Source organism: Theobroma umbraticum, unplaced genomic scaffold (genome assembly GCF_002168275.2).
Source record: "Theobroma umbraticum cultivar Fairchild unplaced genomic scaffold, ASM216827v3 scaffold_146.0, whole genome shotgun sequence".
NCBI lineage: Eukaryota > Viridiplantae > Streptophyta > Magnoliopsida > Malvales > Malvaceae > Theobroma > Theobroma umbraticum.
The window spans coordinates 6,790,514-6,817,633 of record NW_018397265.1 but is presented as its reverse complement, the minus strand read 5'-3'; the positions used below and the strand labels follow the sequence as shown (position 1 = coordinate 6,817,633).

Below are 27,120 nucleotides of genomic sequence, written 5' to 3'. Positions count from 1 at the left end.
AACCCTTTCATTTATTGCAGTTTCATATGGTAGTATCAATTTAATTTTAGAAGCAAATAACTCAATGGATAAACAGTTGCAAATATAGAAATTAGATTAAACGTGATGGAAAGTAATTCAATCACAGAGAATATACTAAAACTGACCTTACTAAACCAGTATCAAGTTAAATATTATTGATTACTGTAAATTGAATACCATTAAATGTATAATTGTTGAAACTTATTTCAACAAAATAGTAGTCTACTGCTAAAATACTCTTAGGATTATCTAAGTGAACAACCAAGAGAGTTTGAGGGTTGTTGAGTGGTGGCAGAAAAGGCAAAGAGCAAGTAAATGGGTGACATGGTTTTTGACAGTGTTGTCCATAGGGATAGTAAATGCCACCAGAAATAGAAAAACAGAAGGCTTCTTTAAGCTCTCAAGTAGAAGTACTGGTGCTAAAATCAGATGTTGGACTTTATACCCATAACAAAATGATGATTGTCAGTTTTATCATGAAAATGGAAATGATGATTGTCAGATATTGACATAGTTGCTTTTCAAAGTGAATAGCATCACAAATTAATGTAAGTGAAAACTTTAAATAGTTAAAATGTGAAAGTGATATTGGTCATTCTTTTAAATATTTTATTTAATTTTGTTGGAGTCAATTCAGGTGGAATGTCTCTAGTCTCTTAAAACTCAATGTGGTTATTTGACACTAGAGGCTTTGCCCTACAGCTGATGACATTTGGCTTGCATTAATTGGTTCTTTTCCACTCTGCAAGTATTTTCTAATGTTGCAGAAAATCCATGCACAATTGCTAAATATTTAACTCCATTAGAATCGACAATTCTAAGATTTATATTAGCCTTAAACACAAAATTCCCAAATAATCTACTCACACAGCATAGCACCAACAATAGTTCTCTTGATAATTCTCCAATTTCTTTTTTTCCAAAGCCTGTCTAAATAAAAGCAACTTAACTTAGAACCTCTTTAATCAATATTCCAGTCATACAACAGCTAATAAGATTTCCTTCTCATGTATTTGTCTTCAACAAGTTGGTTTTGTCAAGAGCCACTCATCCTAAAAGCTTAAGTTATGAGGTTAGTAATCAAGAATACTTTTACTCATTAACATGTGCCCTTCCGGACTAGCCATTGGGTTGAAAACTCAAAGGTTGTTCTGAAATCTAATTTTAGGTGAAATATAGTTACTTGAGATTCAAACTTTTGATCACATGGTTAGAAAGACTCTAATTCGATTTGAAGAATCAATGTGACTTACAACCTTAAGCTGCTAGATGAGGTGAGAATTCAAAAATAGTTTTATTCACCAAAAGTTTTGAAATGGCAAATGTGTCCTACCTCATCCTGTCATCCAGAATTTCATACTTTAATTATAGATTGTAGATTATTTACTCAGGCTGTGGCAGCCATTTTCTTGCATTGCATGGACAAGCCCCTTAAAATTGTGTATTGTCAATCTTTTTCTTTCATTTAATTTTCCTGCTAGACCAAGTAGGTCAATGCCCTTGGAGAAATTTCAAAATAGTGATGAGTTGATGGATACTTGTAACATTTTTCAATTGCCATATGTTGTCATTCAACTGTTTATATCAGATAAATATTTATTGGTTACAATTACAATAATAGTGACTCTGCTTTGCACCAGAAGGTTATCTCAAAGATCCAAAAAAGTTCATTTACATGTTTTAGTGAGCATAGGCATTTGAAAGAGTGGTCACAATTAGTTAATATCTTTTCCGAGTTAAAGGGATCCAATGATTGGATGAGCATGAACAAAACACCTAACAATTTTTGCTGAGATGGGATTACTTTAGAATTAAGAGCAAGATATTGAAGATTCTTTTTTTCTGAGTTAATTTTGATGTTTGCGGAACTATGAATGACAGGGCAGTTTCCCATCAGTAAAGACACGAAGTTCCTTTATTTCCCAATGGTAAAATGATTCTAAATTACCAAAATACATAACCTAACTACTAATTCTCACCCTTCAGAGCGTAGATATTTATTCAAGGGGTACATCTAATTAGTTTTTGCCAGAAACACTGGCAACAGAGAGTCTCTTAACATTTTACGATTAAAAGAACTTGCAAAAGAATTATTGATGTGAAAATGGATAGAGAGAGATGTTTCTCATGTGCATATCGCAGTGATAGGCAATGCTTCTGGTTTAGCAGTTGGCACAAATATTGCATTGTTGCTTGCTGCTGGCTTGCTCACTGCTTTGGCATTATCAAATATCTTCTTGGCAAAGTCCTCGAAGCACTCGTTGATGGTTCGAAAAGGAGTGTCGGGGTAGAGGGAGCAGACTTCAACATCAGTTGGCTTGTCCAAGCTAAAGTTTATTTGGCAGCCATTTATGAAAATGTCATGAGTTAATGCTGCAACCACACTCTGTGGGATCCGCATCTCTGCATTTATATCAGAAGCTGGGTTAGCAACCATTTTTGTTAAGCAAGAACTTACTGCTTCATAGATTAATGCTGAATGGAGCCAACCGAGTGGGATATAGTTCCATGGAGAAAGGTTAAGTTGCTTGAACCAAAACCTTAAAGAAAACTGAAAATAGTTAGGACAAACCTTTGGCCATCTGCAGCAGATCTTCTTCTGTGATGGTGACCCTAGGAAGTGTACGGCCAATCTTCTCCTCCCATAGTGAAGCCATCTCGTTCATGTTTAGTAGGTTGCTTGGAGGTTGAAAATGGACAGTTTTGTTCAGTGTTCGATCATCTTCTAACGACATCATAGTGAACTTCCCAATATCGGTACCCGCCACAAAGTATGCTGGGCATTCACCACAAAATCATAGAATCAACATCCTAAACAATATACAATAAGGTGATTGATATTCAAAATTCTCATAATGATGGTTGTCTTATCGTTAAAAGCTTTTGGTTATAGATTTTATTTTACTACTACTACTACAATTTACATTTAATGCAGAGATGGTAACTTAGGTACATGCAAATCCCAGATTTTCTTTTTTTTTTTTCAAAGTGGCAAACTGTTGAAGAGTAGGTTGGAACTGGGAGTTGCTTTCTGTGGCTGGTCTACTCATTGTTAGAAGGGTAGAGCAGTTTCTTTGACAAGTAGACAAATTTAAGATTGATCAAAGACTTGCTCTGAGCCAACGTTAGAAACTCAAGGGCAACATCCAAAAGTCCAAATCTTTGAATTAATAAGCAAATCTCTGACATGAATTCGGTGGTCCTGTCTTCAGAATAAACTTGTTTACTTAAACAGTTAATTAGTTGGGACTTCCTCCTTTTAGATTAGCTTAGGACAGCCTATGAATGATCAAATCTTGGACTTCTTAGTACCCCGAATGTCCAGTTGTCGACATTAACTACTCCTAGAATAGGTTACCTAACAACATAGCCTTTAAATTTAGTGGTTACCCAAGTAAATTGGGTTGTCCTATATTATGTCATTTATCTTGTAATAATTTATTAATAACTCAATTTGAAAATGAAAGATCTAAATTGACAGTGCCACAGGTTTAAAAATTCAATTCCCGAATTTTTATTAACTTGATGTTTTAATGTAATGTTCCTGGTAGCTAATTAACAACCCTTTTTGTGTGTTTGTTGGGGGTGAAAAGATGGAAAGAGTTGGGACAGTGTTAGGAGAGGATGGGGTCACGTGATAATCTCCTACCTAACCCATCATAGCAGTCACGTGCCTCTCAGTGCTGCCCAACAACAACAAGAAAGAGGCAAAACATCATTCTATCAGTTGGGAATCTAAGGGAGGTCCACTTTACCACGTTTCCTTCCTAACGGGGCACATTGCTTTAATGACTCACAAATTTCTTGGAAGTAGAAAACATGCAAAACCCTGTTTAGAACTGGCGCAAGTTCTACTAATTTATTAAAGAAAAAGAGGAAGCAGGGTGCATTGTACTTTGACTAAGACTCTTTCTCCTTTGTCCTGTATCAAAAGGACAAGCTTGACTAGCTCTCTTGGCTGCTCAATTTTACAATGCTGAGTTGAAAGGGTAGGTTTACAGCTGTAAGAAATACTATGAAACATATGATCATGGATTTGCTATGGTATTAGAGCTGTAAGATCCATTTAGTAAAAATATGATCATGGATTTGTTATGGTATTATGCTGGCTGGCATGGTAGAAAAAAAAATTACCCTTTTTCAGCTATGTATCCGAAGCTTCCAATTTGGTAGAAAATATCCCTTCTGGCTATCCAGATTTGGAGGAAGTCATTATTGAAGGAGAAATGTTCAGAATGAAATAATTGCATTGAGCAAATGAAGTGGATACTGTTGACTACCAAAAAGATGGGAAAATAAACTTTACTTGGGGCTTTGAAGAAATGGCCATTTAGGTTACTTTGAAAGCTATTTTGAGGGTAGATGCAGCTCAGGATTTAAGTCGGAATCTTAGGTAGTGTTGGTTGTTATATTAGATCAATTACTCATTATGCTAAAAAAATAATCCGATGGCTAAGTATTTGGATCAGATTTTGCTAGGTGAATGGCAGTTGGGTTTCCACACTACAAGTCTAATATTATCTTTGGTATATTTATATAGACATGATGATAATTTATAGAATGTAGTTTTCTAGATTTCTGGTGCTTGACTTAAATTAAGAAAGTTGCTGACAATTTGTGAACATGTCAACTTCCCACAAAGGGCAAATAAATCTGTGGTGGCTAAGACCTTTTTCACCATGTATGCTTTTTTTAAGATTTTCCTCAAGGATTGCAGACACCTGATCAGCAGTTTGACTATAACTGCTAATTTTTTTTCCCTAATATTTTTTTCTTATCCAATCTTTTACATGTGTTTTGGTTTTTTCATTTCAAAAGATTCAGTCCCTGTCTCTTCCTTCTTCTACTAGAAAATGGCAAGGCAGTAGGTAGGCAGCATTTGTTCTTAAAACTGTAAGACTGCTGAACATCTGCCAGCCAAACTAATAGGTCCAGTATTATCTATCTTTGCAAACTACAGAGACAAACCATTAATTAACTCAAATTTCTCTTGTTTCACCAAACTCAACCAATGTCAGAATTAAATTGCAGGCAGCATTTACCTTGACCATTAAAAATTTTTCCCATGTTCTGCACTCTAATTAATTTCCCAATGTTAGCTTCTAATAGAAGACATTGACAACTCAAGTAAACAAATACTAGTAACCTATTTTCTTTGACTGATAAGATAAAATATCATGTGGGAGGTGATTATTTAATGAGAGATCCTGGGACATTGATTTTCTTGGAAAACCAAAATCTTCCATCCATCCTTCTCTTCTCAAATTTCTATACTATCGTTTTCCAACTACCAACCACACTAAGGTCAAGATAAACGAAAACAAAACAAAACAAAAAGGAAAGATGAGGTACCTTTGACAGTGCCATCACCATAGATTTTGAACCTATCAAGGGGCGGTAGAACATCTGCAGGGTGAGTGTTGTCATGGTAGGGCCAAGCTGCAATGGAATTGCAACATATGTAAGTGTAAGGAATCCCACATTTCTCTATCTGCCTCCTAATCTTCCTCTTCTGTTCATACATGCTCAGCCCTGGCTCCACCGGGTCAGCCCTGTCTATGTCGTGCCCGAATTCAGACGGCAAAAACCTCTGCAACAGATTCACCTTTGGCTTATTAACCCATTTTATGCAATGCAAATGTGCAGTGCTTGTTGAGGTAAATAGAAAAACATAGCTTTAGGTACTATTTTCATGTCTTATTGCTTATAATAGTTTAGCTCTAGCTCTTTATCTCAGTGTGACATAATTTGTGAGATAAATATACATATAGAACAAACAAATAGTGTTATTGTTATAGCTTTAATGACATTTCAAGTTTCATCTATCTTTATTCTGTAAACTAGTTTTCAAAAGAAGTACCTAACTTTTAGCTAGGCATGCATTGAATGTTTTATTCTAACTAGAAGCTCAACCATAACCAAACAGGTCGCTACATTGACCATATACAGTATCTAAGTTTCTTCCCCTATGAATGTTAGTTGTTGTTTTGAGCATATACCTTGACAGTGTCAACATTCTTGATAGTCTCTATCAGATTGAACTGGTCTAAGATGCTTCCCCCTCCCACTGCAGATATTACAACTTCTATCTTATGATCTCTCAGAACCTTCTCCATGAATTCTTTGTCTGTGATAGAGCCCTGTTACAACAATTCCGAAGATTGTATAACGTCCGTACATACATATATATATATATGTATACATAAATAATTACACATTATACATTACATATATATAAATATACACAAATAATTACACATTAAAAATGTATATGTGTACGTGTGAAAATGTAACTAGAAAATGGAAAGAAGTGTTGAGGGAGAATTGTACATACATAAATAACAGTGGCTCCTCTGTCTTGAAGAAACTTGATGGTGGAGGCTTTGGAAGGAGAGTTCAAACTAGACCGAACCAAAATATACGTAGGACGGCCGGAGTCTAGGCTGGCTTCGGTGACGAGCCGGCCCATGAATCCACCCGAACCAATGACTAAGGTCCGACCGCTTTCTTCCAAGACATTAGGAGAGGAACCATTCATGTTTGTCGAGTTCATATTGTTTGCTTTTACTTAAGCTTAAGTTTCGGCGCACAAAGGAAAACAGAATAAAAAAAAAGAAGATGAGAGAAAGAGGAATGTGGTGATGACCAAAAAGCAATATGGACTTGTGCTTATATAGAGGTTAGCAATTAAGGGCAGGTAAGCAAAAGCAATGGCGCAAATTTGCAACAGGGGAACATGGAATTGCAATTTTCATAGCATGAGTTGTCTACCCGTATATAGCCATTTTATTAGGTAGCATTCAGTATTAATTTTTTTCCTCTTTTTTTATTTTTTTTAAAAAAATTATACAACTTTTTAACAAAATAGTGAGTAATAGGATAATAAAACCAAATATCCTATTATTCACTTTTGCTAAAAAGTTATATAATTTTTTCTAGCATCCGAACATTCGACTCTCATCGAATATTCTTATCTTGTTAAATTCAAAGAAAAAAAATGAAAAATTGTTAAATTTAAAGAGGAAAAAAAAAATCAAGGGATAAGTTTTTTAATCAAGTTTTGATGTAAAACAGAAGCAATTTTATCATCGCACAATCATTTTTCTCTAGAGTATTTAATTTATATTATTAATGTGCACATTGTACGATAATATTAATTTTTTTTTCTTCCTTAGTATGGCTAATTTTGTGTACAGAAATAGTTTGTAGATTAAAAAATTGCCTTAAATCCCAATTTGAGATTTGTCCTATAATTAAAAAAATACAAAAAAGAAAATATACGTATGTAACGGAGGTTGGGCCGGGGGAGGAGGAAGACTGATCGGTAGGTTTTGATGGGCATGTGGTTGGTTAGCCACGTCCTTGACTGGTAGACAACACAATCCCTTCTTGGCCTAAGTCAACTCAACTACAAAGAGCTAGCTCCCTAGCTACTCGAACAGATAATTTACTCTAATTTTCTTTTGAAATTAAAATTTCTTCCCCCATAAATATTTCTTGTAGTAATTAATTTTAAAATTTTTTAACATTTAGTGTCTATTTGATATAATTTTTTTAATTTATATATCTCTTAAAAATAAAAATCAAACTAAATAAATATTTTTAAAAAATAATTTTTTAAAAAATAAAATTAAAAAAACAAGCTTTAGAATAAGCTTCCGAGAAGAGATTTCTCTTCTCTATTTTGAAAAACATATATCCTTTTTAGAAGAATTTTCTTTAGTTTTAAAAATTTTCTTATCTATTAAAAATAATTTCAATACTATTCGTTTTCATATTTATACGATTTATTATTAATTGTATATTTTATGTTATATAAATATACTTTTTATATTTTAAAAAATTTGTTTTAAATAAATCAAAAAATAAAATTAACTTTTTTATTGTTAATAAAAAATTTGAGATTAATAAAAATCTATTTATTAAATACTATTTGGTAATTTTGATCAAAATTAAAACTTATACAAATTATTTTACAAAACAACTTAAAGCTTATAAAAATAAATTTATCAAATAGATTTACCTTAATTTTAAAAACAATTATTTTTCATAAGAGTTTAATATTAGCTTTTAAGTTTAAAAAATTCAAACCAAACAAGCTATTAATTTAATTTTTGTTTTTTTTAATTTTAACTTTGTAAATTGAAATTATTTATATAATTTAGAAATAATATTTTTTTGGTGTGCAGGCATGGACCAAAATTAATATATATTTTTTAGTAAATTAAAATTTAAATGAGATTAAATTAGTGCAAGTGTTCCATATATGCATATATGCATGCATGTATGTATGTATGTATGTATGTTTGGAAGAATGACCACATTAATCATATAAAACATAGATCTTATTTTGTGAATAAAAAAAGAAACCCTTTGACAACAATGGCAGACAGGATAATCTTTTTTTATTAAACAAAAATTGATTGAAATTCTTTCTGATTGGTTGTCTGAAAGGAATCATATTATTTTATGGAATTACTAGTCCCCAACATGTGAGATTGAATTAATCAAATTTTATCATCTATCTTGCATATAGAGTGTTGGGTTTTTTTTTTTAAATTAAAAGTGAGAATCATTGTTAATAGGGATTTTATTATGACTCTTAGGTCACGTGGAGTTTGATTTTTGAAAACAAATTTATTTTGTCTTTAAGTCATATGGTAAATATTTTGTTATTTTACCAAATTTTTTAATTGAATTTTTTAATTAGTCCAAAACTTTTTTTATTTAAGTATTGAAAGTAATCTATCACTTCCCTTAATCTCATATTTCTCTTTGTTGATTACCTATTTACCATGTGTTCATAACTTGAGTTTACCATGAAAAATTCATGAAAAAATATGGAATAGGAGAAATTTAATTTCCTGAAAATCATGAATGCCAATCTTGAAATAAGAGGTAAGTGCCTATATCCAAGAGTCATTAGGTTCAAAATTTGTCATGACATATTAATATCCGGAAAAAAAAATCATGACATATATGTTATATCATCGACATTGGATTCTGATGAAAGATTATAGAGATCATATTTAAGTATTTAATTTGATGATAAATATATGAATTTTCATACTTAAAGAGTTAAATTTAAATATTCTCGTTCTTATTTATGCATATGTTCTTATTTATGCATATGATAGCAGAGATCATGTTAGAAGTTGACATAAAACAAAATAATTTAACACATGAACATTTCTTTATTTTTTTTTTGGTACATACATAAGCAATTAATTTTATAATACGTCGCTATTGGGTTTGATATTAGAATCTTATATCCTTTCTTTCAAGATTTGAATCATATAAGCTTTAATAATAGAGGTATCTAATTCAAGACAAAATAATAAAGGATATATAGTCATACACGATTTGGAGAGTAAATGATAACTTGAAACATTGTCCCTTGACTTTGTGTTAAAATTTAAATATAATAATTAAGATTTTAAGATAATTAACCACCTAATTTATCATGGTATTAGAGTTTTTTTTCAAGCGTCGGTTGTCCATTGGATTGTGCCATGCATATTTCTTTAATCCTTTTTTAGCTTGTACCTTCTTTTGTACAGTTAAATCCACATGCAAACTTATTAATCATTGATCCGAGTTGCACACGTGAGTAGACGTGTTAGAGTTTAAACATAATAATTGAATAATATCTTATAAATTTAAGCTTTTAAGACCATTGTTTACTTAATTTTATCATTTTAAATTGGGGCTAGGTTTGAAAATTATGGAGTATTTAATCTAAAATATAAAATCCCTAGGTTAGAATCTTAGGTATCCGCTTTAATGACATGTAACTCTATTAATCATTCACCTGATTTGCACATAAGTGAATATCTTAGAATTTAAACACAATAGTGGAATCATTTCTTATAAGTTCAAACTTTTACAACAACTGTTCACCAACGTTATCATTATTTTAATTAATTGAGACTAAAAGGTTAAATATTACGAATTATTTAACCTAAAAGAAAAGATTAATAGGTTAGGGTCTAAGATTTCCACTTTAATGGCATGTTGGTAGGAGACAGAGGTGTAGATTATAGGTTAGGAGGTGGTTTACACAGCAAAATATCAATTAATGGCAAAGCATAATTAAAGAGTTTTTTGGGTTAGCTTTTCTTTTAAGTAAGGTATTCCAAAGAACATGGAGCCTTCATCAGCCGTGGCAATTGTACCTATTCCTATGCATAAACTTAAACACATTTATATACGTAGAGCGTTTGGGGCATGTAATTTTTATTTAACCTTATTAAAATATGGAACACTTGATACTGTAATTAAAACATTACAACTCTTTTAATTGGTATATATATCAATGAATTGAATTGAATTGAAGGTAGCTACAAGTCCAAGCAAGTTGCAATTGCATCAAGTCCAAAGCAATGAATTTAGTTGAAACTTGCCTAGACTTAAAAAATTAACTTGTATTAATAGATTAACCCCACAAACTTGTCTAGTTGAGTACAGCTAACAATATATATGCAAACAATTGGCAAATAAATTGACTTATTAATTGCATTCTAAAATGTAGCATATGAAAAACAAGTTGATACCCTGATCCTGATGACTTTTTACACTCTATTTTGAGTGTAGTTTTAATCTAATTTTGGTCCATGCTGTTAAATTTTATGCTTTGGGTGTAGTTTAAGTTTGATTCTGATTGAAATCAAGAGGATTTCTTCATACTTCAACCAGTGATTATTCTGTTTCATCTCTTTTGACTTGTAGTTGGGAGATATGAGTCTCTCCTATGCTTGTAGAAACAACACATCGTTCAATCCAATCGCTGACATCTTTATTAAGACACATCTACGTAATTATTATTTTTTTTTCGTAATTTAATTTCTAAAATTAAAATAAAATTTATTAAGCTATTTATATTAATTTTTTTTATTCATGTTGAGAAGTCTCGAAGCTACATTTTTTTTTATTTTTGAACATTTAATCTTTTTTTTTAATTTGACATTACAAATTATTGTTAGGTATTAGTTACAAGATCACTCATTCTAAGGGTATTTTTCCTTTTTTTTGAATAAATGAAATATTCGAACGCAGAGGATGTTTTTCTTTGTGTTAATTAATTAATTTATTTTATTTTGTGAGGGTACATGTACACTAATAATTATTGGCTAAGGGTGAATTAATTTTTTCTTCTGCAGGTGAGGAAATCATGTGATGTGCGAGAAATTTTTTGGTAGGTTTGGGTCTATTTCACTATGATTCATCAAGTTGGAAAACGAAATACATTGACATCCTTTCTTTTTTACAATAAAACAAAAATAAATTAAAATTTATTTATTGTTTTGTTTTCATGTGCGTGTATATATATAATTTTATTATAGATTTTATCTCCACTTATGTTGCTATAAAGATAAAATTTTATTATTCTCTTTTGTACAATTTTTAAATCTCCATTTCTCTTTAAATCTTTGTATGTATTTAAAATATTATTAAAATTTGAATGAGAAATGCTTATCAGTTAAAAATGATATAGAGATTAGAGCATATGCAAATGTTTGTTAAAAAAAAAAAACATAATTAGTGAACAAACTAAGCTTATATTATAAGATTTTCCTTATTCACTTATATCATTTAGCTATTATCTTTTTATGTCAATAATATTAAATTAAAAAAAAATATTGCAACTTAGAATTCGATCATGTGCTTACCAAACTTCTTGAGAGATACCAATCAGGCTACCTCAATAGCCAAAACTTCATATCCATTCACTGCAAAAAATAAAATAAAATTGTTATTTAATCATTTGATTAAATTTTTAATAAATTTTCCAACTACAATTTTTTTTGTCAATAAATTTTGTTAAAAATTTATTGAAAAATAATAAAATTAACTTCGATTTGATAATCTGATGAAAATTCTAACGAATTTTATTCCGTTGGAAAAAAATAAAATTTTTTTGTAATGCATTTAACAATCCCATATCATACCTATATGCATGGCAACTTGATTATTTTGACAATTATTGACAACCTATCAAAATTAAAAGATAGCTTCTCTTCTTTAATTATTTTCATCTGTTAATTCTTTGTTTATTTGGTGTTTGGTTGGCTAATAAATAGCTTGGATCACTCTCTATAAAACTTATAGTACTTATTGATAAAACCAAACACCTACCATCATAATGAAAGTATTACCATTATTATGTCACCTCACCCACCCCTTCCCTACCTCACATGAAGAATTTACTTCTTCGCTTCCTCTAGCCCACACTTTTTTTTAATTATTATTATTTAATTTAACATCTTAAAATAAGTAGCCTTTTAATACATTTTATTATTGCATGCATTAAATACACACATACATAAATAATATAGTGTATACTATATAACTTGAAAGCAAGACTTAGGCGGATTTGGTGAAGCTCCCTGCATTAAAAACTATTATATAGATAAAAAGTAAACTGATAAATTAATAAAATTTGTGTAGAGTAACATAAAAAGTTTTCAATAATTTGAACAAGTTTTAATATTTTGTTTAATATTTATATAAAAAATGTTTACCTTTCAATAACTATTGATTGAATTGTGCATATAGATTTCATTTTAAATCAATAAAATTTCAAATTATTAGTTTATGAAATTGAAAAAAAAGGATAAATTATTTAATTTCACCCATTCCTTTCATTCACTAAAATTTATCTGAATGGTTCCATAATAATATAATAATCATTTATATTAGAACTCCAAGATATATCATGGAAAACAAATATCTTTTCAGATAAATTTAAAATTTTAACTATATATATATTATTTTTAGGAGTTTGTTTTGAATTTAAAATTTTTAAAATTTAAAATAAAAAAATTAACTTAAAACCTTTAAAAAAATATTGAAAGAAGTCTAATTTGCACATGTGCACATGTGGGGTGAAAATAGAACTCAAACTATAATAGACCTTCATATATATATATATATATCAATACAAAAATTAAGATCGGTGGTAGAAATTAATCTTAATTAACCAAAATCCAACCTGATCTCTGACTTGCATTAACTCTTATTCGATACCCATCCAAGACTTTGATTAAAATTTAGATTATAAGGTTGAGTGCTTGTTGGACTAATCAAAACATGACACCTGTCTTATTTTTATCATTTTAAAGAGTCGTCTACTTAATAGAAAGATAAATTTTGATTTACAAAATAAAGAATTAAGTTTTGAGAAATCGATTACGCACTAGAAAAATATTAACATTTATGTGACAACAGTTTAAAAAATTATAGTAATTTAATCATGTATTATCCTTTTAACCTTGATCAAGTAAGCCTTAATTTCTTATATATAATTTTAACAATTCCAAGTATTATTACATAATGTATGTATATATATATAGATATATACAAATAATTACACACATTATAAATGTATATATATACATATATGTGTAAAAATGCTTATCCATTTTTCTTCTTCTAAGAGTATAATTACACATTATAACTAATACACATTATAATTTAATTATGCATTAGTTACAAGATCACTCATTCTAACAGTATATTTCTTCTTCTTCTTTGAACAAAGAGATATATAGGCATATATCACTGAATGAAATACTCGAATGTAGAAAGTGTATTTCAACGCATCATTTTTTTTTTCGTTTAATTTAATTTTTTGTCTAAGGGTACATGTACAGTTATTATTATTGGCTTAAGGGTGAACTGTTTTTTTTTTCTTCTGCAGGTGAGGAAATCATGTGATGTGTGAGAAAATATTTGGTAGGTTTGGGTCTTTTTCACTATCATTCAACAAGTAGGAAAATTAAACACATTTACATCATTTTCTTTTTGAAAATAAAAAATAAATAAATTAAAATCCATTTATTTCTTTGCTTCTATAACTTTATTATAGTTTTGATCTCCACTTATGTTGGTATAATTATAATTATATGATTTTCATTTTCTTTCTTTGTGCCTTTTAATTTTAGTTGATCATGAATGAAAATGAAATAATCATTTTTATATCTATTTTTTTCATTTTTCCAACTAAACAATATTTATTACAAAACGCGTGATGAATCTTGATTTTTGAACATATTAAGAGTCTGTTTTGTAATTGAAAAATAAGTTGTTGGGAGAATTTTTTTTTGTGTAAAACATTTTACACGAAAATTTAATATTTTCTATTATTGGGATAAATTGTAAAAAGTATTTTCTGCTGTTTGGATTATCATATGAACAATATTTTCTACCATGATGGAGTTATTTGAATGTTAAGTTGATAAGTAGGAGTTGATTATAAAACAATGGTGACATTTGATTTTAATTAATTTGAGATCAAAATTATAAATGAAAATGAAAATTAACAAAACCAATAATGATATTTCTAAAGCATTTATCAACATGTCTATAATGAAAGTAAGCTTCAATTTCCCAAAAAATTTTCATCTCGTGACTTTTTTTACCATAACAGTATAAAAATGTAAATATTCATCAATTGTGTAAAATATCCAAAACCTATACTTATAAATGTGTATTCATCAAATGACGATTATTAAAATATTTTTATTATAATTATTTGTAAGATTATTCAATTTATAAATAAAATTTTAATTGCATTGATTGATTTAATAAAAAATATTTTTTAAATTTTAATAGTGTTGAATAATTTAAATATTAATGTTTTAATTTAAAAAAATTTTAAGTTAAATATTAATATTTTTAATTTTGTTAATATTTTAAGTTAAATATTAATATTCATCAAACCTATAGTCATAAGAGTCTTTTTTGTTCTCCCAAATATGCTACCTTCAATAGCCAAAACTTCTTATCCATTCAATGCAAAGAAAAGAAAAAAAGAGTGTTATTTAATGATGATTAAATTTCTAACTATTATCCAATTACAATTTTTTCAATTGATAAATTTCGTAAAAAATTTATCAAAAAATAACAAAATTAACTTCCATTCGATAATCTGACAAAAATTCTAATGATTTTTTTCATAAGAAAAAACTGAAATTTTTTTTGTAATGCTTTTAACAATCCCATATCTTAGCTATATGCATGGCAACTTGATTATTTTGACAATTATTGAAAACCTATCAAAATTAAAAGATAACTTCTCTTCTTTAATGAGTTTCATCTGTTAATTCTTTGTTTAATTGGTGTTTGGTTTGCTAATAAATAGCTTGGATCACTCTCTATAAAACTTATAGCACTTATTAATAAAACCAAACACCTACCCTTAATGAAAGGATTGCCATTATTTTGTCACCTCACTCACCCCTCTGGTTCCTCACTTGAAGAATTTACATCTTTGCTATTTCATATCCCACACTTTATTATTATTATTATTATTATTATTTAATTTAACATCTTAAAATAAGTAGCCTTCTAATACATTTTATTATCGCATTCATTCAAGGGTGGATCCTCTTGTAGGAATAGGAACTGTGCCTCCCTAAAATTTTTAAAATTTTTTATATATTATATAAAATTTTTAAATTGTTGTATACATTCTCTTAATGGTCCTTTCAAAATAATTTTTAATTTAATAATTAATACAAATAATTAATAACAAAATGAGTCCCCATGCCTCACTCAACTTTACCCTCTTAACTCTCAAGTTTCTCTATTTCTTTTTCTCTTTTATCCTTTTCATTTTTGTTTTACTTTTTCTTAGTAATTCATCACCGAAACACACTTCATTCTTCAAGATTTATAAGCTTGCTAACTTGGTTAGGAAAAGATGGTACTACTTTTCACCATTATGTGAAATTAAGAGGACGTAAAGTTTTCTTGTCTTTTTTTTTTAATTTATTATGATTATTATTTATTTTTTCACTTTTATTCTATTTGCTCATATGTTCCAAATTTATATAGATTTTTTTCTCCAAATTTATATGAATTGTCAACTATATTCTTTTTTTTTGTTATGTCATATACGAGTTTTATCTTTTATTTGTTATGTTTTTTTTTTCTGTTATGTGAATTTTATTTTCTATAATTTTAGTCTTTAAAAATTAAAAAATTATTATATAATTCTCAAATATAAGTTGAAATACAGCACTATTGTTTAAAATTTTTTCAATGTATTATTTTTTATTAATTTTGATTATATAAGAGGAAATTATTTTGAGTATTTTTTTAAATTTGCTTTACCTTTTATATTTAGTTAAAAAGAAATTATCTTTGAGTATATGAGAGGCACTTATTTTGAGTATTAATCTTTAACCAATCTTGATTATATAAAAAGAAAATTATTAATCCCATATATCGTATTTAACTATTTATATTTTATTTATTATAGTTTTATATTTAGTAGTATAAGTTTAAATAGAAATAAAATAAGAATATTGAAAGATGACTATATTAATTTTTTTTTAGGTTTAATTAAAGTATGAGTAAATTAAAAACAATTAACAAATTGTCCAAATTACTTTTCCTACACTTAGGCCATCAAATCTCAACTTATAAACAAGAGCAGTATGAATCAAAATTTAATTTTGAAAAAATAGATATTTTTTAGTACAGAATTAATAATTGATAAATTTGAATCCAAAAAACATCCTTAAGGACAACTTTACTAATGGACTATTGTAATTTTTTTTTAATTTACATGATATTTAAAATTATTATTTATTATGAATTTTTTGATTGTTAATTAAATTTAATATATTAGTTTTTAAAATTTTTAATCCTTATTCCTCTGTCTTTGATCCCCCAACAAAAGGTTAACTCTACACTTACATACGTTGTATACATACATATATAATAAAGAATATAATAATGTATATACTATATAACTTAAGAGCAAGACTTAGGCAGATTTCGTAAAGATCCCACCGTTAAAAACGATTATATAGATAGAAATTAAACTGATAAATTAATAAAATTTTTGTAGACTAATATACGAAATTTTAAATAATTAGAACAAGTTTTAATATTTTATTTAATATTTATATAAAAAATTGTTTACCTTTCAATGACTATTGATTGAATTTTGCATATAGATCAATAGATTTCAAATTATTAGTTTATAAAATTGAAAAAAGAAAAGACAAATTATTTAATTTCACTTGTTCCATTCATGTATAATTATCATTTATATTAAAACTCCGAAATATACCATGGGAAACAAATATTTTTTGGATAAATCTAAAATTTTACATATACATATCTATATCTATTATTTCTAGGAGTATTTTTTAATTTAAAATTCTAAAAATAAAAAATAAAAAAATAAATTTAAACCATTAAAAAAATATTGAAAGAAGTCTAATCTGCACATGTGGGATGAAAATAGAACTCAAATTTTAATAGATTCTCACATATATCAATACAAAAATTTAGATCGGTGGTAGAAATTGATCTTAATTAAACAAAATCCAACTTGATCTCTAACTAAAGTTAACTCTAATTCGATCCCCATCCAAGACTTTGATTAAAATTTAGGTTATATGGTTGAATGCTTGTAGGATTAATCAAAACATGGCACATGTCTTATTTCTATCATTTTGAAGAATCATCAATTTAATCCAAAGATAAATTTCGATCTACAAAACAGAGAATTAAGTTTTAAGAATTTGGTTATGCACGGAAAAAATATTATCACTTATGTGACGGATGTTTAAAAAAATTATACTAATTTAATCATGTGTTATCCTTTTAACTGTGACTCAATGATCTTTAATTTTGTTTTTTTTTTACTTATTTTGTTTGTTTGTAAAAACCTTTTTGACACATTGGTCGGATGTAGGAAAATTCTTTTTTTTTTTTTCATTTAAGAGAATTGAAGAAAATCACTTTTTTCTTAAAAGGATTCTGGATTAATTTTGATGTTTTATGAAGTATTTCCTTAATTTTGTTTCTTTTCTTTTTTTTTTCCTCTTTGTCCCTTTATTATATTTTATTATTTAAAAAATGAAAGCCATTTAGAAAGCCTTCCCAACAATTTTATGAGACCTTAACCTTGAAAATATTAAAAAAAATCACTAATTTTTAAAAAGATTTTGTGGTTGAATAAATTCGTTATTTTACGAAATAGTTTTGAGTTGATTGTCAATTTATTTGAATTTTTTTTTCTTATCTTTAATTTCCCTTTAATTTTTTTAAAAAATTCTATTTTTACTGCTACCTTGTTTCTTGTAATTGTGTTTTCCATCATTGTTTTATTTTGTTTCTTTATTAATTATCCTCTTTTTTATTGTATTAAAAACTTGCCAAATTTATTTAATAACAAATGAAGATCTTTATATTAGAAAATTTTGAAATTTTACTAACACTTTTGGTGAAATTTTAAAAATATTTAAGAATTTTTTCAAGAAATTTATCGTTACAATTTTCTTGAAAAATCCATTCGTTGGTCAAATTGTCTTTTGCTTGTATAATCAAAACGCATGTGATGTAAATAATAATAAATTAATAGTGCTACTTTTTGAAATATTGTTCTAGACTTAATCGAATTTTTTTTATTATTATCCCTTTTAATTTATTTTTATTTATATTACGATCCTTTTTTGATAATTATTTGAAAGTAGATCCACTTATGTAAAAATAATTTCGGAAACTCTCCTGATATTTTGACGAAGCTTTTAATTCCTCACTTCAAAAAAATTTTATCGAAAACATGTCGCTAAGAAATTCTATTGGAAAATTTTAATAAATGATATTTTTATTATCACTTATTTATTCATTCTTTATTTTATGCTATGAAAATAATAACATAAAATATAATTATTAAGAATAAAAAGTAAAGAAGGAATTATACCTCAATGGTCTCCTTTTTCTGTGTTTTTTTCCTTTTCCTTCCTTTCATGTTGGGCTTGGTGGATTGGGCCAAAGGAAACCATAGGCCCGCTTTATCTTTGGCCTTTTACTCTCCTTGTAACCGAAACGGCGTCGTTTCGGTCAAATAAATTTTTGTCCCTTTTTGTTTGTTCTCTCTGGTTATTCTGTACAGATCCTTCTCTCCCCTCTCATCCTTCTCTCTCCTTTCCTCTGCCGCGCCGTTACCGCCGGCTCCCTCTTCTTCTCTCCCTTTTTCGTCTTTTCCTTCCCTCTGCCACCTTCCACCGCTGAGGGAGTTAGGCGCCTGCTGCCACCGCCCACCGGCGTCTTCTTTGATTTCCTTTCTTTCTCTCTTCTCTTTCACCGAGCTCTCTCTTTCTCACACTCTTCCCTTCCGGTCGCCGCTGCCGGCAGCCCCGTAAATCCCCCAATTTACCAAACTCTCCACTTACCCGAACCCAAATTTCTTCTATGGCACCATTCTTTTCTTTTTGAATTTATAGATTTTTCTGAGTCGGCTTTTGGGATTGAAAATGGCTTTTCTTTGTGCTGAAATTTAGTCGATATTTTGGTGCTCTATTGGTGCTGGATTTTTTCTTTTTGCGTTGGATTTTTGGCATGGGGTGTGTGCTGCAGTGATGGGTTTTCAGGATTGGAATGTTTGAGCTTAAAGCAGAAAGTATGTGTGTAATTGTTGGGGGGGGGGAGGTTGCTTTGTATTTGAATATTTGCAAAAGAATATCTGTGTTCTTCATTTTTCCAGTGCAATTTGCTCAATTTAGAGACCAATGTGAGGCCAAATCCCAGATTTTCTGGGAGGCTGGGGAGGGAGGAGGGGAAGTGGGAATTCCGATTTGTAGGTGTCGGTGGAATCCCCATTCTCGTTGCAGCGTACAGGCCTGCAGCTGCAGAGGTTAAAACTTAAAAGACAAATTGGGAGTAGGGAAGAAAATGAGGTAGCTGGCAGCGTGAATCAGGGCACCAGCCCACCACCCTTTTCTACCATGGTGCAAAATGCACGTTTTCTTTCTTGGATTCTTTTTGTTTTCAATTGTTTGCTTTTTTCATTTCATCTCTTTTTGTCTTTCATGGTCTATCGAATTATTTATTGATTGATCATGATTTTAAAGTATTTGTTATTTGAATTTTATTATAAATAATTATTTTTAATATTAAATTTATAATTTGGTTTATAATTATTTTAATATTTTCAAAATTCATTAATTGTTTAAAATATAATTTAAATTATTTCTTGATGAATTAATTATAATTTATTAATTTAATTTTTATTAATAATACACATGAATATTAATTTTAAATTTATTCTGACATATAATGAGTTCAAGTATTTGATGAGTTTTGTTTAGTATACTCAATTAACAATTTAAAATTTTACGGATATTATTTAAGATATTTAAATAACGATTTTAAAATTTAATAGGATATTTATAAAATTTCGATGCTTTATCAAATAATAAGATTCAAGATAAAGTATTTCAAAAATTACAAATATATTAACACTCCTAATTGTAAACTGTTGGATATTGACATTCTTTATTCTTTTTTTTGCATTGTTAAAGCTCAAACCAATTGCAATTTTTTTACCTTAAATTATTTAAATAAATAAACCTGGAATTTCTTTCTCAAGTATTTCTCTAATAATTTTTTTGGTGCAAATAATATTTTCATGTTTTTTGTTGCTATGGATATATAGGCTTTGCTCTTTGCTGAATTGATTGATGAGAAACATGAGCGTGTGATGCAATAATTTAGTACTCCATTCATGCTTGACAACTGCCTATGAGAGGCCTACATGTCTCCATATATATATACTCATTTTGAAAAAAATAGGGCACATGCAACTCGCTATAATCATTATAAAGGGTACATTACAATAATTATTGTTTGAAAAAGAAAAAAGGAGGAGATCCAACCTCAATGGTAAGAAAGAGATCCTTGTGATTAAGGTGGTTTATTTCTAGTTTGTGGAGGTGTGGTGTCTTGCCCTAGTGTGTGCTTCACATTCTGGTAAATTTTAATCTGTAAAGGGCTTTTGTCTTAATAATATTGTTAATATGTACAAGTTGAGTTGTTTGCAATAGTGATGGATTTAGAATTTTGTATGAAGATAATTAAAGGGTAATCATATAAAATTATGATCGAGATAATGATTCAATTCGAAATAAAAACCAAAAATTGAAAAGTGGTGACTATCACTCTTCCCACCACCTTCGATCCGTCTTGATTTGTAAGTTCATTATGTGATAATATGATTTATACTCTAAATCTAGTTTTTAGACGTATCTATGTTAATGGAACTTTATTGGGTTCTCATTTGTATGGTTTGTTTTGAGTACACCTTTGGCTCTAGTTAAAGTTTTGTATCAGCTTCTATGATCTTGAGATTATTAGGTGCTTTATTTAAATTCTATCGCACCAGGTTTTTTCAATTTTGTGTTGATCTTTTGGTTTGTTTATTTGATTTATTTATTGGTTTTAATGCATGATATATGTAAAAGGTTATATGATTATGATACATGTAATTTTATTAAAAAAATAATATAACCTAATATAAAGCAAATTCAAGGGCCAAGAAGACAAAAATAGTTGTTGGGAGACAACATTTACATCATGGAACACGTTCTTTTGAAAAAGAGTAGCCTATTATTATTTTTTTTTATAGCTTAAGCCATGACAATGATGGTGGAGCTTGCATTTGTTACCCAATTTAATGAGAATGAAGAGTAAAGAATAGACATCAAACATGGGAAATAAAACTATCAAATCTGCTTTATTGGATTGATTTAATTGACAATTGGATGTACTTTTTGTAGTAATCTTTGATATTTCAAACTTTTGGTTGCATGGTTAGACTTTGTAGCAATTCATATATTCAAGATTCTCAAACTCAAAGCTTTCTTCTTTTTGTTTTGAAAGGTAACCAATTTTATTATTAATTACTAAAGAGATTGTTTGGACTTTATTGTTACATATGAAATAGAGTAACTAGTAAAAAAAAGGGAAAATAACCCCTTAAGTCCATTGTTGCATTTCCCACCCAAATAAACTCCAACGTAATTCAATACTCCAAGGCCATTCAGAGTTTCGCCATTCCCCATAATCACATAACACACCAGATATATTAATTGCTAAGGCATAGATTCTATGGAATTCAGTCTGAGGCACCATGTCATTAATCCAATTATCTTGCCAAAACAAGATAGCTTTCCCATCACCAACATTATATCCTATGTTAGAAGTAACTTGCAAAACAGAAAAAATAATTAGTACGCATGAGAGGAGAAAATATATTTTTTCCAAGGTTAGAGCAATTACGAGACACAGGAGAGCACACAAATCATAATCATTCTTTGCTGTCACGATTTCTTTCCATAAACAATCTTTTTCCGTCCTAAACCTCCATAATTAACCATTTAAACAAGAGAGCTTTATTTTTTTTTTTTTAAGATTAAATATGTAGTGTATTTATATTAAAAAGGAAAACCCATTTACACAAAAGGAGAGAGAACCTGGCAAAATCAGACCAGGATCCTTCTCTGGAGCTGGCATACAAAAATTGACCAGCAAAAATCAAGTCCTATACAAGAGATTTGACAGTAAAAAAATAAGCAAAAGACCACAACCAGGCCTGAAGCAAAAAGAGGCAGAGGGAAAAGTAAGAAAAGGGAACATAACCATTGTGAGTCTTTCATCCTACTGCAGGTCGTAGACTTTTCCAGAGTATAGCAACCCAGGAAAGCTCTCTGTCACCTCTAAATTAATCAACCCCAATCCACCTTTCTCGTTAAAATCACATACATTGTTCCAAGGCACATAGTGAATACCAGCATTCAAATGATTTCCAAAACCATAAAAATCTTTTCTGAATTTTTTCCAACTCCATTTGAATACCCTTAAGCATTTGGAAGAGAGATATAGAGTAATTAGGAAGGCATACAATATAGATTGAATTAGAGTTACGCTACCACCCATAGCTAGACTTCCAGTTTTCCATCTTAGCTTCAAATCGGTCCACTACTAGCCTCCAAATTTTCAAAGAACTTTGATTAGCACCCAAATGTAACCCAAGATAAGTAAAAGGAAAGGTACCCAATTTGCAGTTTATAGATTTAATAATATAAATGTAAGGTAAAAATGATATATATTTACTTAAGATGTTAAAAGATAAATATAGTATTGTGAAAAGATAATAATACTCATGACAATAAATAAATAAATAAATAAATAAAATATTCAATGATGGTAAATTCATAAGAATGAATACATTTAAAATATAAAAGGTAGATATTTAGTAAAAAAATTTATGATACTTATTTTAAAACAAAAGAATAGGATAGATTAAAAAAAGAAGAAGACAACCCCCCATTTTAGCCAGTCGAGAAATACCACTTAGCTCGACAAATTGCATGAAAGGTTGGCAAACCCCTACAACAAATTTCGTTGCATTGAATGTTGATGGTGCTTCACGGCCATCTCTCAACAGAGCAGTTGCAGGAGGGATGTTAAGAGACGCCCATGGTAATTGGGTCACAAGTCTCTCTCTTCGGTTGGAATTATGCTCAACCTATAAGGTTGAGCTATGGAGCATTTTGAAGGGTCTAACAGTGGCTTGGGAGTCTGGGCATAGAAGGATTGACTTGCAAATTGACAATAGCACAGTTGTGAAAGTTATAAATCCAGCATCGACAGTCATCAGCCATAATTATGATTTAATTCAGGTGATTAAGAGATTGCTTCTGAAACAGTGGGTTGTAGAAATTAAACACGTCTTTCGTGAAGGAAACATGGTTACAGATCGTATGGCGAACATGGGGATAACACAAGAGGGTAGCTTTATCTTATTTGATGTTCCTTCTCCAGTGATTAATTCTTTTCTGTTACATGATGTAGCTGATCTCCACTTATCAAGCTAATAAAAATTATTCCCATTAAAAAATATATGTATGCGTAAGTAATAATAATTATGAAATAAGATATCTTACTCAAAAGGATATAGAATTTAGATAAAAAGAGTATATAGTAAAGTAGATAGACATCTAAATTACATAAAAAATATAATTCATAATATACAGGCCTATAAAGAGAAATAATAAAAAAGAACCTTAAAGAAACAACAAAGAAGATATAGGCAGATTTAGAAACAAAATATTAAATTTCATAAGCACATCACACATCACTATTGTATCGTTAAATGTCATGGCATGTAGATATTTTATGTACAGGAGTATAAGCCCCGCTGATGGGAGTTTCCGGAGGATCTTGTGAATGCGAGTTTTTTTTGAAAAGTTTCCTAAGTGAAAATACACCTTCGGGTCCCACCAATAGGATGGGAGGGCTCGAAGAATATCTTTAATAAAAGACTTATGCTCATATTAGGTTTTGCATTCATGAAAAATATTATTTTCAAACGTGAATGATGACCCCGATGATGGGATTTACTCGTTCAGTTTATGAAAGTGAGTTTCCTTTGTATTTCCTTAAGTGATAGAATACTCATGAAACCCACCAGTATGATGGGCATATTTGAAAAATATCATCGATAAAAGGTTTTTGTTCAACATTATTTATATTTTATATCATGCATTTCACGAGCGTATCATGTGCACATCACACCTGTGAAATCAAATAAATTATTTTAATTTGCTAACAAAATAAAGGGCAAAATAAATAAATGATAATTAAGGGAACATAATGAAATAAATGTAAGAATTAAGGCTCTAATAGGATAACATATAATTAAGTGTTACCGTTTGTGAAATGGGCGTCATAGGGGTGTTAATCCTTTCCCATGTGTAACAATACTCTTGAACCCAACTCTAAAAATTGTAGACCAATTTAATGTTCTTTCGATGAACTTAAAATTAATTTAGGATCTCGTCGATTAGAATCAAGTCAATATGTTGCCAATCACACCTAGGAAAAAAGATTGGTGGCGACTCTTAATTTTTTTTTTATGTCTAGAGGTCGGGTTCCCAGACCCGCACGTTATGACAATTAAGATCATTAATTTGCTGGTTATTCACATGTATATTGGCCACTCTATTCATTCTTCTCATCTCAAAAGTTATTGCATGAAAATATTTAGTATTCTTGTCACCTTCACAAACCTATCTACTTCTTAACTTCTGTTTCCACTTTTGTTCTTTGATTCAATACTGTCATGACCTAATTTCACATTCATGATCTCAATGGGAATTACACTTTTAACCCATGCAAACCTAAATAATAAATAAAACCATACATTCACATGTTTTACAATGCAATCATGATTAATTATATATTACTATACTTAACATCCAACATGCTCACGTGCTTACACTGTGGAAACAAATAAACATAAATTTGGACGTCGACCATCTTATGGCAAAACATTCAAAGTATAGTTATTACTTGACATAACAAAGTCATAAATCTATAACAATCTGAAATACAAAGACAAACTTAACCAGTAAAGTACGACACAAATGAAAGGGTTGACGTTTACTGGATGCCTTGACGATCACCTACCATTCCAACCGTCGAAGACTACTCCTCCCAAATGGACAGTGAGCTAAGTTATCTACTTTACTGATTTGAAAAAAATAAGAGTAATAACGTGTGAATCGCAAAGACTCTGTGACCAAATACAAGGAAAGGGAACAAGCAATAAGGAAGAGTATTTAAAAAATACACTTTTAGAAATTATGCAAATGAAGGTTTTAGGGTTTTTAAAATAGGTTTGAAAAGACCAAAATGCTCATTTGTTTTCTAGTCTGAACATCATCTATCGATAGATTTAGCCATCTATCGATAGATAAAAACATCTACTGATAGATGTTCATCAATTTGAAATTTTTTAGGTTTTTTGGGTTGATCTATCGATACATGATGAACATATATCGATGATACACTCCAAAATGCTTATTTTAGTCCAAAATTAATCCTTTAACTCCAAAAAGACTCAAACTCCAAAATATACTTATATGTTAAAAAAAATAAATTTCCAAGCTAAAATGCTTATGTAATACGTTTAGAAACGTTAAATCTCCAGCTCACCAAATTATGATACAATTCTAACCTTTATATAAGTACAGACTCCACAACTTACTTCTTTTCTTCATCACGACATCTCTCAAATCAAAGCTCCCTTTAGACATCTCTCAAATCAAAGCTCCCTTTAGACATCTCTCAAATCAAATTTCCTAGGTTAGAGAGTATCCTCGGATCCCACCAATATGATGGACTGATTCGAAAAATATTCTGAATAAAAGGCTTTCATTTGGCATTATCAAGATTTATGTCATGCATTTTATAATTGCATCATATGCATGTCACACCTATAAAACCAAATAAAATACTTTTAAGTTACTAATAAAATTAAAAAATAAATAAACAATGATTAAAGAAACATAAGAATAAAATTAAAAATTAAGGCTTAAATAGGATAATATATGACTAAATGGTACTCTTTGTGGAACGAGCATAACAAGAGTGCTAATCCTTCCCCATGCGTAACTGTACTCTTGAACTCAATTCTAAAAACTCGCAGATCAAATTGTTTTTCTTTAGATAGACCTAAAATCAATTTAGGATCTTGTCCAATAGAACAAATTCAATACGTGACTAATCACAGCTAAATAAAAAAAATTTATGGCAACCCTTCAAATTTTCACGTCGTATGTAGCGACACCCAGCATTGCTTAAAATAGTTAAAGTAATCATCAATTAGTACTTTCATTAATTCAAAATTAGAAAAAGTGAGCAATACTTGATATCCTCCCATAAGTTGAATTTTGACTTCAAGATCTTGTCTTCAATCAGAAAGTGAACAACGAACTTGTAAAGTTCCTATGGCACTATGATTTAACAATGCCCTATTCATTTTTGAAACAGAGATTGTATCTGTCGCTTTTCCCTAAACCTTGGGAGAAGATTTAAGAGATTGTTTTTGCAAAAGCATTCTTGAAGGAGGTTTTCCCATCTCTACTCTGGTAGCTTTTAAAATTTATAGTTTTAATTATAACAAAATGATCAAATTTACTTGAATATTATTTGAGTGATCCTTGACAAGTTTATAAAATTATTTAACTCCCATACATTTGTTCTTATATAGTTACAAGCTGGACTCTTGAAGTTATTGAACTATACCTATAAGCTTGTATGACTTAATTGTATGGGTGCTTATGATTCTCATTCGTTAAAGTCTAATTTAAAGATTAAAGAAAAATCTAGATGTACTCATTAAGAAAGAGTGTTGAATATCATTTTTAATAATGAAAAAAAAAGGGAGAAGGAAGACTAAGTTAAATAAAGTTTGATAAGAGTTTAAGTTTAATTTATGTGTGTGATGCTTAG

The 27,120-nt window shown here is 29.1% G+C and overlaps 1 protein-coding gene across 2 annotated transcripts; it reads right to left on the bottom strand.

Annotated features, from left to right (window-relative positions):
* Window positions 1–1,914: 1,914 nt before the first annotated feature.
* LOC110422527 (leucoanthocyanidin reductase-like) lies at window positions 1,915–19,739 on the bottom strand. Of its 2 annotated transcripts, XM_089784555.1 has the most exons (7): window positions 18,746–19,739; window positions 11,691–11,750; window positions 6,356–6,594; window positions 6,021–6,161; window positions 5,374–5,611; window positions 2,594–2,797; window positions 1,915–2,424 (listed from the first exon to the last, which is right to left on the bottom strand). In XM_089784555.1, exons 3-7 carry the CDS (start codon window positions 6,572–6,574, stop codon window positions 2,147–2,149), a joined length of 1,080 nt encoding a protein of 359 aa, XP_089640681.1. In that variant the 5' UTR covers window positions 6,575–6,594; window positions 11,691–11,750; window positions 18,746–19,739; the 3' UTR covers window positions 1,915–2,146. The 2 variants fall into 2 exon arrangements, with proteins under 2 accessions (XP_089640681.1, XP_021292155.1); XM_021436480.2 differs by lacking the exons at window positions 11,691–11,750; window positions 18,746–19,739 and having other exon boundaries at window positions 6,356–6,715.
* Between the last annotated feature and the right edge of the window lie 7,381 nt (window positions 19,740–27,120).